Source organism: Muntiacus reevesi, chromosome 8, assembly GCF_963930625.1.
Source record: "Muntiacus reevesi chromosome 8, mMunRee1.1, whole genome shotgun sequence".
In the NCBI taxonomy this organism is placed as follows: Eukaryota; Metazoa; Chordata; class Mammalia; order Artiodactyla; family Cervidae; genus Muntiacus; species Muntiacus reevesi.
Window position 1 is genome coordinate 86582748 of NC_089256.1, and position 16249 is coordinate 86598996.

Sequence of the window (16249 nt, forward strand, 5' to 3'; positions counted from 1 at the left end):
ACACCAAGGCTGTATATTGTCACCCCGCTTATTTAACTTATAGGCAGAGCACATCATGAGAAATGCTGGGCTGGATGAAGCACGAGCTGGAACCACGAATGATGGGAGAAATATCAATAACCTCAGATATGCAGATGACACCACCCTTATGGCAGAAAGCTAAGAAGAACTAAAGAGCCTCTTGATGAAAGTGAAAGAGGAGGGTGAAAAAGTTTGCTTAAAACTCAACATTCAAAAAACTAAGATCATGGCATCTTGTCCCATCACTTCATGGCAATGGGGAAACAATGGAAACAGTGACAAACTTTATTTTTCTGGGCTCCAAAATCACTGCAGATGGTGACCACAGTCATGAAATTAAAAGACACTTGCTCCTTGGAAGAAAAGCTATGACCAACCTAGACAGCATATTAAAAAGCAGAGACATTACTTTGCCAACAAAGGTCAATCTAGTCAAAGCTCTCATTTTTCCAGTAGTCATGTATAGATGTGAGAGTTGGACTACAAAGAGAACTGAGCATTGAAGAATTGATGCTTTTGAACTGTGGTGGTGAAGACTCTTGAGCATCCCATGGACAGCAAGGAGATCCAACCATTCCATCCTGAAGGAAATCAGTCCTGAATATTCACTGAAAGGACTGATGCTGAAGCTGAAACTCCAATACTTTGGTCACCTGAATGGAAGAGAAGACTCATTGGAAAAGACCCTGATGCTGGGAAAGATTGAAGGTGGGAGGAGAAGGGGACGGCAGAGGATGAGATGGTTGGATGGCATCACCGACTCAATGGACATGAGTTTGAGTAAGCTCCAGGAGTTGGTGATGGACAGGGAAGTCTGGCATACTGCAGTCCATGGGGTCACAAAGAGTTGGACATGATGAGTGACAGAACTGAACTGAACACAATCAAAGGCTTTAGCAGAGTCAACGAAGAAGTAGTTGATATTTTTCTGAAATTTTCTTGCTTTTTCTATGAGCCAATGGATGTTGGCAGTTTGATTTCTGGTTCCTCTGCCTTTTCTAAATCCTGCTTGAGCACCTGGAAGTTCTCCATTCAGGTACTGTTTAAGCCTAGCTTGAAGGATTTTGAGCATTACCTTGCTAGCATGAGAAATAAGCACAATTGTGCAGTAGTTTGAACATTCTTTGGCAATGTCTTCCTTTGGGATTGGAGTGAAAACTGCCCTTTTCCAATTCTGCGGCCACAGCTGAGTTTTCCAAATTTCTTGGCATTTCCAGTGCGGCACTTTATTTAACAGCATCATCTTTTAGACTTTGAAATAGCTCAGTTGGAATTCCATCACCTCCACTAGCTTTGTTGGTAGTGATGCTTCCCAAGGCCCACTTGACTTCGCACCCGAGCATGTCTGGCTCTAGGTGAGTGATCACACCTTTGTGGTTATTTGGGTCATTAAGAGCTCTTCTGTATAGTTCTGTGCATTCTTGCCATCTCTTAATATCTCCTGCTTCTGGGTACCCACAGAGCCAGGTAAACCATACACTCCATGAATGAATGACCACAAGACGAAGAGGTTCATGTTTTCGAATTTTCAGGGCTTGGATAGCAGGAGTCTATCAACGTCTTTGAAATAGAATGTTAATAAAGTTTTGTTACTAGCGCCCACTAAACTACAAGTCCCGGCTTCCTCTTAGACAGTGACGAGTCACGTGGCCGGCTAGGAATCCGGAAGTCTGGCCCGCCTGCCTAATCAGGCCGGAGAAACCTCCAAAGTGGCGCCAGGCTGGCCAATCCTGCGGATGTTTGTTCCAAGCCCGGTCCCGCCTCCGGCGCTGCGCTGACTGGTCGTTAGCGGATACGGCGGCTGCCGGGGCGGTGACAGTGGCTTCCTCCCCGCTCTGCGCCCGGTTCCGCGCCCGTCCCGCGGCTCCGATTGCACCATGGCTCCCAAAGGCGGCCCCAAGCAGCAGTCCGAGGAGGACCTGCTCCTGCAGGATTTCAGCCGCAACCTCTCGGCCAAGTCCTCGGCGCTTTTCTTCGGGAACGCCTTCATCGTGTCCGCCATCCCCATCTGTGAGCGCTTGAAGCGAGACGGGCTGGGCTGGGCTGGGCGGGGACGTGGCAGCGCCGTGCGGGGGGCGAGGCGTGCGCCGGGCCCGCGCTGTCCCCGGCTGCCCCTGGACTGGGGGCTGCACGCAGCCTCTGTGGGCCTCCGGGATCTGTCCGGGATCGTGGTGGGTGGCATCCCAGGAAAGGTACTGTAGCACGTTGTGAAAGTAGGCTAGCCCATTCCCGGGCCTCGGGTCTGCGGATTGTGATTACGGGTTCTGCGATGGCGGCCTCAAATCTGTATTTCAGCTAACCCCCGGGTTAGGATCTTGTGATGCTAACGGGCATATCGCCTGCTCTCCCCCTACCCCCTCGCCCTGTGTAACTATCGTTTGCTGTTACGAGATCTTAAACTTTTTACCTACTTTGGAGAAACTCATGAATTAAGGTTAGAGACATTAACATTCGCACTGAATTATAAGTGTAGCTTTAGAACTGGTTCACACAGAACGTTATTTTCCGAAAGAAGCTGGACCAGTGCCAGAGTCCCAAGCTCCACTGTGGTTAAACTTTTTAATAATTCTGTTAGGGCAATCCTAGAATTCTTACGTGAATGGAAAAACTTTACAGCCTTGGCCAAGGTTGTTTTTAGATTTTAGGAATCCCAAATGTCAATTTCCTCTCTACTACATTGTTGCACTGTTGTTGGGCAAATCCAGATGTCTTTTCCCTCCCGACTTTATAAAACCCAGCGTGCAATTAACATGGTTCGCTGACCGCACTGAGCGTTGCCTCGATTTCAGATAACAGCCACGTCAGCGTGTGAACTCTGGTTTGGGACTGCACGTGGACTTGGAGTTCCTGTGATAGTATCCTGAAGAATGAAATTTGAAGTCTGAATCGTGATTTTGTTGAGCCAAAGTTCTCATTCTAGAAGCAGCAGAAATCTCATCATGGACTAGTTATAGTAAGGTTATGTTTTTCGAGTATTCTGAACTAGAAACACTTGAGGCTTTTTACTGGATATCACACTTATGAAGTTCTTCTTACACTGTATTGGATTCCCTAATCTGGGCTGTATTTTACCAGGTTTAGCTTTAATTATTAATAACTCAGCAGGTTTCTGTAACTGGGTGGTAATGTTTTGTTTCTTTTTGTATTCCCCCACCCCCTTTTATCTTAATTCAGGGCTATATTGGCGAATATGGCATATGGATCTTATTCAGTCTGCTGTTCTGTATAGTGTGATGACCCTAGTAAGCACTTACTTGGTAGCCTTTGCTTACAAAAATGTGAAATTTGTTCTCAAGCACAAGTAAGTATATTTCTCAAGTGAAAGTAAATATTGTTGCATTTTTATATAGTCGGGTGACTTCTGAAAGACCATTTGTGTGTGTGTGTTTTGGTAAGCATTAATTTGAGATACATTTTTATGTATATTTGGGGGAAGATATGTGTATGTATATTGGATTAATTTGAGATATATGTGTATGTATATACACATATATGTTTATATTTGGGGGGATAGATGTGTATGTACATTTGGATTAATTGGAAATATATGTGTATGTATGTACACATATATGTGTATGTGTATTTGTGGGGTATGTATATATGATTGCAAAATATGTAATCATAAATAATGGTATGAAGGAATAGCAACTAACTGAAAAGCAGAGACAGTGCTGCTAACACTGCTATGGAAGTGGGTGTTGAGGTTGGAATTAGAACTCTTAAGTACTAGCCTTAATTATGGGGCTCAGAAAAGCAAACCCACCACATAAATTAACATTTTAAAAGTCAAATGGAATTCTGGAAAGAATTGTTCTGGACTCTCCATGTAGAATTTTTGGATGTGAAAGAAGTGGTCTTTTTTTCTTTTGCTCAACCCTGACATTTTTAATGCTAATTAGACTACCATATTTCCTCTGTTTCTTCATTTTGTCATGTCACTTTCCTAATAACTCTTCATGGCATTCTCTTTTCTAGAAGTATTAAAACCAGATTCTTCCAGGCCCTTGGATTGTGAATCCTCTGCCTCCTACCGGTCAGGCCTCATTCAGGATTGGGGCTTAGGGCTTCCAACTCAGCCTTGTGTCATCCTTTGAACATGACTCCTCCCCTCCCTCATTTAGAAACGTCTCCCTTTCTTTCCATTCTTACATGTCTGTTATTTTAAGCCTTAGGAATCCTTTCCAGAGATATCCTAACTGTCTTTATTGTTCCTGTGTCAAACTTTCTGGTGATGAGGAGTAGAAACACCTTGAGATGATCTCAGTTAACAGGGATTATTGTAAGCCTCCCCACTGTCGTCCTGGATCCGTAGGAGTCTTGGTTGTGCCTGACAGTTGCTGGAACAGCTAAATCCAGGTCAGCTCTGTTGTCTCCCTGCTTGGCAGCCCCTCTTCACCAGCTGCCATTTCAGAATTCAGCCCATCTCAGCCTCTGCTGTCCTGGGCTGTCCTCATGAGGCATGGCCATCTGTGGATAGTGAAGTCCTCAGAGTGGGTTTTGCATGAGCCATCCTTTGTGATTCCGTTGGACCTTGGTCTCTTTGGGACCTAGCATTTTTCACTTGTTCTACATATAATTTTTCATTCACCTTTTTGGAGTCAAAAATAATGCTCTTTCCCCTCAGTTTTACTTCCTGTTTCTTGAGCACAGCTTCCATGTCCTTTGTTTATTTTTCTTACGATAGTTAGTGATACATTTTGTTTAGTTCGGTGAAATTTCAGTGATCTCTGCCTGTAATGCAGAAGACTTGGGTTCATTCCCTGGATAGGGAGGATTCCCTGGAGAAGGGAATGCCTACCTACTCCAGGGCTCTTACCTGGAGAATTCCATGGTAGAGGAGCCTGGTGAGCTACAGTGCATGGGGTTGCAAAGAATTGGACAAAACTGAATGACACATTTACATTTACTGACTTAATAGGGTCTTTGAATGGAATTATTTTTTAGTCATCATTGTTTTGGTTTAATATTAAATATTGCTACTGACAGAGAAACTCCAGATTGGTAAGATTGTTAAGGCTTAAAGAGCCAGCAAGATGCTGAGTGTGGGTAGGTGTTGGTGGTAGAGGGAATGGTTTCAGAGTCTATAGTCTGTATTCCAGTTCCCGCTCTGCTCCTCTGAAGTGGAGACCCTTGGGCCTGCATTTTATCTTTTGAGACTTCAGATTTCTGGGCTGTAAAATGGGAGTACTAATAGTACCTCTTGGGATGGTCAGGATTAAATATGGTACGTGTGACATGTAACGCATGGTGATCGGCATGTAATAAAATGTTTGTGTGCAGTGTCGGAGAGGTTGGAGGTGAGAGAGCCCATAGGAATTTCTTTTAAGATGGTATGATTTTTAAGTTGTTTATGAAGACTTTTTTTTTTTTAATCTCAGTTGGCTGGGTGCTGGGCCCCTGGGTTTGCCCCTGTCTTGTTTCAGGGCATTCAGTGCTGAGTGGGATTTGTTTTCTGAGAGCACTGAGATGGAGGGTAGGGCCGAGCTGTAATAAACCTACAGTGTAGCTGTTAGTGTCTCTTTAGGCAAGTATAGAATTTTAGACATAGAAGAGAAGTTAGTTATCTGGGGCAGTGTCTTCAGGACAGAAGATTGACTCCTTGTCTGAGAGATGCCTAGAACCAGCTGTTATGAAAATAGTTCATTCTTATGTCCTAGCATTCTAACAGTTGAGGGGTGTGTGTGTGTGTGTGTGTGTGTACGTATGTGTGTGTTTCCCCCCTCTGCTCAGCTAAGAAAGGTTTTTGCTGTAAACCATGTCCATTTCTTACCAGTTGGCCTTTCTTAGAAAAAAGCAGTCTTATGTGAAGTTCAAGAAACATTTAGTGAGTGCCTTGGATTTGCTGGAGATTAAGAGATGAGAGTCTCTGCCTGCAGAACAGAATTTTACGTTAATGCAATGAGTCAGGGATAGCAGGGCATTGTAACATTCTATTTAGTGTCTTAAAGTAGCTCTTAAAACAGCTACCTGCTCCCTTAGCTGCTATTTTCTTTACATTTCAGAACCTATTTCCTTTTACCTATTTTCTAACTGGTTTTCCTCCCTCCAGTTACCAATTTGTGGAAAAATACATTAGTCAAAGCTAACTAAAGATTTTGTTTTTAACAGTGTCACTTCTAATTTGATTATTGAGTGAGAGATAGATAAAATCAACCCAAATTTGGGCCTTCTCAGGAGGTTCAGTGGTAAAGAATCCACCTGCCAATGCAGGAGATGCATGAAATGCAGGTTCGATCCCTGGGTCAGGAAGATCCTCTGGCGTAGAAAATGGCTTAATTTGTAGCCCAGAAGCCCATGTGGTTGAAGGTTGAAAACTATTGCTGCTCATGATCCTGGGCTTTTCAGGAATCCATCCTGATTTTTCCACAATTTTCCTTGGTCCACTGACCAGAACTTAATGTAGTGTAGGAATGAGGGATTGGAACATGGATTGAACAGATATCTGTCTCTGTGGTCTACATCTGTGGCTTTTAATACATCTCAGTCTTGTGTTGAAAGTTTTCTTAGTGAGACTTTGTAGATAATTGCTGTATTTTGCTTGTGATCAGTTATTACTTTTTCTATGTTCACGGGTAGTCAGTTTGTCCTATATTATGAAAAGTAAATCATCAAATTTAAATGCAGGAGGCTTTTGTATTTCATCATAGGTTAAATTTTTTTTTTCCATAGGTTAAATTTTATCTTCTCTTTCACTAGCAACCGCATCTGATAAAATTTATCTCGTAGATTTTTTTTTTTTAGGATTGTGTCTTTTTTTTTTCTTTATCTGATTCATCACTAAGTATTCTTATCTGATTTCTCAAATGACATTTTCAGCCTTTTCTGACTGATTCCATATTATCTCTTGGTGCAGCTCTCAAACTGGTAGTTTATTTAACAAACTGCTATGGTCAGTCCTTCGGAGAAGGCAATGGCACCCCACTCCAGTACTCTCGCCTGGAAAATCCCATGGACGGAGGAGCCTGGTGGGCTGCAGTCCATGGGGTCGCGAAGAGTCAGACACTGAGTGACTTCACTTTCACTTTTCACTTTCACGCATTGGAGAAGGAAATGGCAACCCACTCCAGTGTTCTTGCCTGGAGAATCCCAGGGACGGCGGAGCCTGGTGGGCTGCCGTCTATGGGGTCGCACAGAGTCGGACACGACTGAAGCGACTTCGCAGCAGCAGGGTCAGTCCTTCACCAGCTGGTAATATTTCTTTTTAGTGATATTCCCCTTTTGAATAGAGGTAAAAGATTTACTTTAAGATTTTAGATTTCGCTAAGCTTAGTTTTCTCTCCGGTTATATATTGGAATTGAAATCATGTGTCATTTACCAGTGCCTTAACAAATCTATTTGTGGAACAGTTAATTTATGAGCTAAAATCAAGTGGAGCTATAATGATTCATAATTAAATTGTGCTAATAGCATTTGACTTTTATTTCCATATTAAATACCTAACTTTGGAAAATTCTCCCTTTTAAGCAGAATTCAAAACACACCACTAATAAACCACATCTTGGAAGTTTCTTGAACTCCCTCTCTTTTGGCTAGTACAATGTAATAAGCTTGGGACTTTCTGTCCAGCTTGTTTTCTTGAAATGTAAAGTATGATAGAGTTGCCAGTACAAGCTGGGAGCACAGAGTGTTTCTGAGAGAGCAGTGTTCACTCCTGGGGCATGTAGAGACTTGTTTCTTTTCCTTTCAGAGTAGCACAGAAGAGGGAAGATGCTGTCTCCAAAGAAGTGACTCGGAAACTCTCCGAAGCTGATAACAGAAAGATGTCTCGGAAGGAAAAGGATGAAAGGTTTGACTCCCTATTCAAAGTGGTGGTGGTAACCAGAACGGGGGGTGTTTGTAGAAAATAAAGCTCTTTTGGTTTCTGCTTAAAGAACGTGGGTATCAGAATTGTCTGAGAGAAACGTTGGTGCTGTAGACGTTGTGGTAATGAGGATAGTTGATTTCTGAGCGTTTATTACCACCAGATACTTTCCTCCCAGGACCCCCACGAGGTAGGGACTGTTGTTTTCTCCACTTTACGCCTGAGGAGTCTGAGGCACAGAAAGCTGGGCTAGCTTGCTCCTCATAGATCAGGGCGTGGTAAGGCCAGGGAAGAAGGCGGGCAGTCTGACAGGAGCTTGCACTGCCCTGCTCTGCTTTGTTTAGGAGCCCGCCGAGCTGTGTGCAGCGCTTGGCTCTGCCGCTCGTTAGGCATCACCTAACCCCTGTGTCTGAAGGCTTTTACGTTGTGTTCTGTGTAAGCTTTTCTAGGTGTTGGTATTTCTTCTCTTGAACTTCCCTGGGCACATCTGGTTGCTGGTCATCTGCATTGTTTGGGAAAAAGAAAAGAATTAGGTTTGTCTCCTGTTGCCCAATTCTTTGCCATCTTTATTAGCGCCGTCCCCAGTTTTTCCTGCCAGCTGCTGTTAGAAGTCTGATGAACAGTCTAACGTCTGAATGCAAGTCTCTGAACGATTGAGTAAGCTTGCGCTTAAGAGTTGCCAGATCGTTTAACAAAGTCATAAGCTGAGCCTGTTTTCATGGATTTTAAGTTTTAGTATCCATAAGGTGCTTTGTGAAATGGAATTTTTATCCCACTTTGCTCCAGAAAGACTTTGTGGGGACTTACAATATTAAATTGCATATAAAACAAAGCAGTACAATTGTTAAAGATCAGAAACCGGTGAAAAGTAAGAAGAGGTGGATGAATGAGGACCTCAGGGTTAGTTAACAGCAGTTGGGCACAGAACCTAGCTCCGAGCTTCCAAGTGTCAGAGGGTACATCGGAGGTCATCCAGCTTTCATTGCCAGATGAGAAGCAGCAGGCCTGTCCTTCTGAAGAGAAACTTTCCTGGCACTGAATCTTGGATGGACTTTATCAAGTGGATCCTTACTTAAGGGACACAGAGTAACTTAATGAACAGTGTCTTCTACAGTGGTTTTGGACAGGCACCAAAACATTACTGAAGTGATTATGTCTTATGAACCCTTCATAAAACTGAAGAACACTATTAAAGTCCTGAGAGCAAAGGCCTGTTTTTTGGGAGCAGCCTTGAGGGCTTCTGGCTCTGCGTAACTTTTTGATCACAAATGTTTTGCATAGGGATAGATACTAGAGAATCCAGACCACTTTTTTTTTTAACCTTTTTATTGAATTACAATATTTATTAGAACAGTGGTTCTTAAGTTGGAGTGCACTTCATAGTTACCCAAATTTCAAAATGCTTTTTATAAGCTTTTACAAGTCTTAGAGATTTTAGATGACCAATTATATCAGAGAGGGCAAATGGGCCTCTCCGCCCACCACAGACTTCCTGATTTGGTCTGGTCTTGCTCTCCGTCCTGGGGTGTGTCTCAGAATCTTTCTCAGCAAGGTAGAAAGGTAGTCTTGACCAGCAGATCAGCTGGAATCGGAAATGAAGCCTCTTTGCCATTAGCTGGATCAGATATTTCAGATCAGGGTGAAGTGGAGGATCAGATATTTCAGATCAGGGTGAAGTGGAGGTTTATTGATATTTAAAATTCAGAGCATCAGAAAATTATAAAGTCTGTTCTTGTCATCAGTAGAAATTTGTGCTGTTTGTATTTGTGGCCTCTCACAAAGGCCACACTGGATACAGTTGTACCAAGGTCTGTAGTCTTTATTGATGCGGTAACTGGATCCTCGACTCTGTTTAAGATCTAGTGTTTTTTTTCCCTCAAAAGACTAGTTGCTTCCAAGAGATTTAAGAGAAGGCTTATTGGCATGTTTCTACCCAGACGGGCATCTCTTGAAGCTCCATCTGCAGTCATTTAGAATATGGATTATGTGCCACTGTGAACTGCTTTTCCATCTATGCAAGGATGAAACTAGCAGAGGAGGATCAGATTGATTAATGCTTCTCCCAGGATATGAATGTAATTTCTCCTTGACTTACTGATGGTCCATTGTTTAGTATTATCAGATTGTAAGACTTGTTGAGTATGGTCTCCACCTCTCTCCTGTTTTAGGAAGTCCTCCTTGGACACAGGACTACTTGAGAAGTGCTCTCCCAACCTAGGTTTCTTACCAGTGAGGCTCTGGCAGAACCACTGCTGATGAGGGGGGCTGGGAGTCCTAACCTTCAAAATAAACCAGGATATGGCTGGATTAGAAAAAGTTCTGAGAGCTGCCGGACAGTCCTGACTGGGTATACCCCCATGTAACACATGGCCTTTGGGAGCTGGGACAACCTAGACGATTGAACCACTCTGTCATGAAAAACATCTTGAAGTTAGTTCTGATCCAGGGCTTGGCAGGGAGTTTGGGAGAAGCGCTGTGGTAGAGGCAGGATAATTTAATTGCCAACAGTAAAGTCATGCCTATAGCCTATTTAAGGAGCCTATTTTCACTGGGTATTGTCCCAAAGTCTTAAAAACAGTGTTTTCTAGCATTAAACCATGTAGAGACTGTGGACATTTCTGGACCAGGCTGGTGTTTTCTTTGATCATTGATAAAATGGAATATAGTATTAATTCCAAATCATGTATTTTTTAAAATTTACATTTAAACTTCTCTGAAATCAGAAGCTGCTTTATAGTTGATAGCTGCATTTAATATAAGGTCCTTCACCTCTCCCAGACTTTACAGTAGACTAAGATTTATTAAGTTGATGGTATCCACAGAATCAAGGAAACATGGCATATATATTAGAAACCACGAATTTCTTCCAGTGAAGACAAGGAGCTAATACCTTTCATTTAGCTCCTTTATAGCCATGCTTGTTGACTTTGCATTACAACAGTTGGTCAATAAAACAGGGCAGTTACAATGACATTAGCCATTGTGCCAGCCTTCGGACTAGTTGGGGGCACCATGGGGCCCCAGAGTAATGTGTTTTTCTGGGGGAGAAGGCATCACTGTCAGTGACTTTGAGCCTTTTAGATAATGACCCACAGTAAAAATATTTTACTGTTTGACCAAATACTTTCACATACACACATGTAAATGTTCCATAGAACAAAATTATTACCCTATTGTATTTGATACACTTAATAACTTTTCTGTTTTTTTCCTATTTCATGTTTTTTTAACATGTTGGTCACAACTCACTCAGTTGATTTCACATCCCATTACTAGGTTAGAAACTACCTACTCTTTTAAAAAATTGCTTTACAAAGTTAATTAACTGAGGAGAAGAAAGATCCCCTTATTCACAGGCACCCTGGAACTTCTTTTGTCCCTGTGAAATGGTAAAAGAAAAGTGGATTAAATAAAAAGTAGGTGGGTTTCACGGGAGTAAAAATTCCTCCTAATGATCAAGCAGATTCTTAGTTCGAATTAAGTAAAGATGGCTAAAGAGAGTCACAGACAAGTCTGTTTCTGTGATGCCACAGCTGGTTTTGTCCACGGGCTTGTCTTAAGGTGTAACATTGAAGGCTGAGATGTGTAGGCTGTAGAGTCTCAAGCCTGCAAACAGCCGAGGAAGCCCTTTCAGGCTGCTAATCAATAGTTTGCTTTCAGTGAGTATCTAGAGAAAGATGCCTATTTTGATTGCTGATAAAACCAAGCTAACTGTGATTAATCAGTTCCTTCCTCCGAAGCTTAAACTGCTGGGAAACCCAGGTGCTTGAGCATCGATAAACGTTAGTTCCCTGACCAGGGACTGAACCCCGGCCCTGGCATCGAAAGCACTGAATCCTGACTACTAGACTAAATTACAGGGAATTTCTGAGCATCGGTAAAGTGAAATATCTTTTTCAGTAGAATAAAGGGCACAATGCTGACTGATTTAATATTAAAAACACATTCTGCCCAGAACACTTAAGGAAGAACTTATCTTACAATGAGCTCGAACTGTGTGGTATTTAACATTTTTAGTGCCTACTGAAAAACTAAATGACTTGTTTCTGTGTCCACAGAATCTTGTGGAAGAAGAATGAAGTTGCTGATTATGAAGCTACAACATTTTCCATCTTCTATAATAACACCCTATTTCTGGTCTTGGTCATTGTTGCTTCCTTCTTTATACTGAAGAACTTCAACCCCACAGTGTATCCTTTTAAAGGTTTATTATCCTTTTTAGAAGCCTAGAAACAGTTCATTTTGGTTTTTATTTGTCTGAGCGGTTTTTGGTAACAAAAACTGCAAAGGGAGTCAGTCCCTTAATAAGCACTGTGACTTTAGGCATGTTTCTGAATGTTTAAGGGCTTTTGGTTTGATTTGAAGTTCTTTTAATTTTATGATCAAGACTTCATGATAAATAATGAGTATTGCAAAGCAGACTTACATATATGATGATGTGTACCTGTTTGGTTAAAAAAAGATAAATATGCTAAGTTAAGTAGCCAAAGCAAACTTGCCTTCTTTGACAGCTCCTGGCATAAGCCCGGTATCTGCTGCTACTTTGGGGCTTTGGGGTCCGGTGGATAGCCAGTGGAGTTCAATTGGCACATTTCATAACAGCTTAATAGTGTTTCAGGTTGCTCTTAAATTGAGCTTTTGGGCAAGAATCAGTCTTCTCTTGTTAAGGTAATTTATTAAAAGTGTTATCCAAGAATGTGCAGCCAAATTTTCAACAGTAGGAGATTCTGATGTAATAAAATAGCGGATACTCTCCAACTTTTATCTTCTGGGAATACTGGAGTGATTTGCCCCAAACACTCTAGCCCTGAGACAGAGTGGCTGCAAACTTTTGTGAACCTCCTTGCTTTCACAGACCAGCTGTAGCCAAAACACTGGTGGACAAGGGAAACTTATTTTTCCTCTGCTCTCGATGCGGGGGTTGGTAAAGAAATCAAGTCTCTTCTTCCTCCCAGTGTTCTTTGGTCAGCTCTTTTGCTGAAGGTTAAATGGAATTCAGATGTTTTCTTTGTGATCATGCGTCCTGGGTTTGTCTCAAGTGTTTTCTGTTGGAACATATTTCCTGTGAATGTTCTTCATTCTTTATAGTCTCCTCTCTGGTAAATTGTATTTGCAGACAATGGGACCGCACATTATTGTCATTAGACAGCGTGTCAGGAGGAAAACAGTACATTCCAAGGAGGTGGGTTCTTTTTGTTTTGTTGAAAACCAATCTGGGGTTGATTTTTCCTTAACACTGAATTCTTATAGGAACTACATTTTGTCCATAAGTGCTTCCTCAGGCCTCATCGCCCTCCTGTCCACTGGCTCCAAGTAGACTGCCCCAGCTTCGCCACCCCCTCCTCCCACCAGCTCTGTATCTGGGTGGCCTGCGGTGTGTGGAAAAGTCGCAGGGTGGTCAGGGTGGAAGACACGCAAGCTGTTTGTATAAGTCTGGAGTTTGAGGGTTTGAAAAACCCAACAAAATGTAATTCAATATTTGTTTATTGGCTCTTTTTTTTTTTTTTTTAAATTTTGGACAGATTGTTGAAATTAAATGAATTGAAAGGGAAACTCAGAGTACCAGGACATTTATTAAAAGGCAAAAAAGTGTTGCAATGTGTTATAATCACAAGAGGAGAAAATAACTTGTTTCCTGGATTTGTCAGAGGTCATGGTAACCTGGACTGAGCTGTTATTATTTATAATAGTAGCGAGAAGTTAATAACTGGTTCTGTGTGTTCCAAGCACAATATTACAACTTTTTTTTGTTTTGTTTTGAACCATAAATATCAGAATGAATCCTCTCCCTCCGGGGGACTGAACAGAAGCATCATGCTTGCAAGTCTCTGACTTTGTGATTTGAAATAACTCAAAGTTAAAACATGGTTTCTCCAACTTGGAGAAGAGAAACTTGTGGAAAAGTTGTGTGTTTTTTTTTTTTTTTTTTTTTTTAAGAAGAAAGGCAGCCAAGGTAATAACCTAAAAATAGTACCTAGGCATATGAGAGTTGTCCCGTGGGGGTAAACCACACGGTGTTCTGCTCTGTAGCATTAGCCCTGGGTGGGTGTCCAGGGAGCTTAGCTCAACCCTCCCATGTTGGTTTGACCTGTTAAGAGAATGGAATCATTGTTGCCTCTTGACCAGGGTCTCACATCACTGGAGGAATGTTGAGTAAGAAAGTCTCTTTCCTGAATATTGACGTGTAGGAGACCAAAGTGATTTTTGTGATCTTAGTTCTGGAATTCTAAAAACTCTCCAAGGAATTACAGTGGTTTTGGTACTGCTCAGCATTTTTCCATGAGGACTTTCATAAATTTGACCTTCTAGTCCACAAGTTCCCATCCGCTGTAAACAAAAGACTGATCTCTTCAGTCCTGGTGGGTTCAGCCAAGAGCAGTCTCCTGCATTTTTTAACCAGTGTGTTTACAGGTAATTGTTTTTGCATGATTTGAAAAAGTTTGAGCTTTTCTTGAATTTTCATCACTTAAAAGGTTATGGACTCACAGGTGATACTAGCTTTTGACCACATTCAGTACCTTTCTATAAGCAGTTTGTTCTTGTTGTTTAGTCGCTAAATTGTGTCCAACTCTGTGACCCCATGGACTGTAGCCCACCAGGCTCCTCTGTCCATGGATTTTCCAGGCAAGAATACTGGAGTGGGTTGCTGTTTCCTTCTCCAGGGGATCTTCCCGACCCAGGGATCGAACTTTACATTTGGGTATCCCATTCTACAAGCAATACCTCAAAGGAACTATGTTCCCAGTTTCTAATCTTAACTTTAATATTTGGTTTCCACTTCCAAATTTAAGGTAAATGTTGCATTCCCTGTTTATAGAAAGATACTCACCAGGAGTTCATCTTCTATTTCCATCTGTTAGAAGTTTTGGGAGGCCACTTAAGAACCTGGAAGGAAAATGAGCTAGGAGTACATTTGCCTAGTGACCCAGCTCATCATCGTTTTCAGCTGAGGATTATGGTTCGCCGCGGCTTCTAGAAGCTTGCAGTTCTTTACTTTGCTCTGGTACCTTGTTACCTGTGCCATCACTGAAGAATATGGAGTGAATGGCGGGAGAGTCAGAAGTACCCTGCAAAGTGTTAGCATAGCACATAAGAATTAATTATGTTTTAACTTTTTTTCCCTGTTGATTAATGAGTCAGTAGTTTGACTGGTGGCCTGCTGTTTATACCAAATGTATTTGCTTATTTGACAAAATGACTGTTTAACAAGCCACCAGTATTTACTATTTGTTACCAAAGTTGGGCCTTTTTTTACCCGTAATTTTTAACGTGCAGGTAAAAAATTGCCACTAGATGGCAGCGCCTGTACAGATGGGAAGAAATGAGTTAACAGTACAGGATACCTGAGGTGGGGGGCCGAAATAGGGGCATCAGTGTTACACTCTTAGCAAAGTGTCTCTTGAATTAATAAACTGAATAATTTGTAGGAAAGTGAGGGAGCAAAATTTGGTTCTGATTTTTTCCTATGGCACTCTTTGTTTTTAATCATAGTAATAGTTTCTGTACTGTTAGATAAACTCCTGTGTAGCAGTTTCTGATGGTTCCACAGTTTCCATTAAGCACCTACCATGCAGTGCTTTACTGCTGGGAGCTCCAAAACCTTTCCCCCAGTCCTCTCCCCGTCATCTGGAAGGACTAGCGCACAGAATTATGATGTACTGGATCTGGCTTAGTTGGTAAAAAGCAGTTGTAGAATTTTTATCTTAAAAATACCCCATATCCAACACCAGGAGAATTAAAGAGGTTTTACTCTAATTGGGATTCAGAGTGATTTAATTCCAGTTTTGACACCCCTTGTGATAAGTGCTGGAACATTTTTCATTTCCCTGTTTCTAGTTTCTTCATTCATTATAACTTAATAAGAACTTGGGTTGAAATAATTCTTAGCCAGTAAAAATTTACTGCTTGACCTATTTGGTATATTATTCTAACTTGGCTAGAATAATTTGAAACAAGTTTGAGGCTAACAAATACGGAGGTTGGATTTATACTCAAAATTCTTGTGAAAGGTCTTGCTCTTTTTTTTTTTTTTTCTGGCTGCACCGCAAGCCTTGAAGGATCTTAGTTCACCAACCATGGATCAAACCCAAGCCCTCTGCATTGGAAGCGAGGGGTTTCAGCCACTGGACCGCCAGGGAAGTCCCCATAGCCAAGCTTTTTTAACTTAAAAAGTCACACACTTTCACTTTAAAGCTAAAGGAAAAAATCACCCCTGAAAGACCTCTAGACGGGAGCACGACACACTGGATTCCAGGCCTTGTTCTGCCATCAGCTTGCGTATGAGTTGGGGCGAGTCCTTTAATGTCATCAGGTCTGGGTTCCTCATTGGCAAGGAGCGGGGTGGGCTCAAGGCTGGTGAAGGCCGGTCAAAGCCCTGACATCTGTCCGGCGACCCCTGGTGCACACCATGGATGAAGATGAGGTCG

At 42.0% G+C, this 16249-nt stretch overlaps 1 protein-coding gene across 1 annotated transcript; it reads left to right on the forward strand.

Moving 5' to 3' along the window:
* The first annotated feature begins 1806 nt into the window (after positions 1 to 1806).
* Positions 1807 to 14304, forward strand: SSR3 (signal sequence receptor subunit 3). The gene is made up of 5 exons (XM_065942989.1): positions 1807 to 2031; positions 3196 to 3322; positions 7710 to 7808; positions 11882 to 12013; positions 13074 to 14304. The coding sequence occupies exons 1-5, from the start codon at positions 1899 to 1901 to the stop codon at positions 13138 to 13140; spliced, it is 558 nt and encodes a 185-aa protein (XP_065799061.1). The 5' UTR covers positions 1807 to 1898; the 3' UTR covers positions 13141 to 14304.
* The last annotated feature ends 1945 nt before the right edge of the window (positions 14305 to 16249 follow it).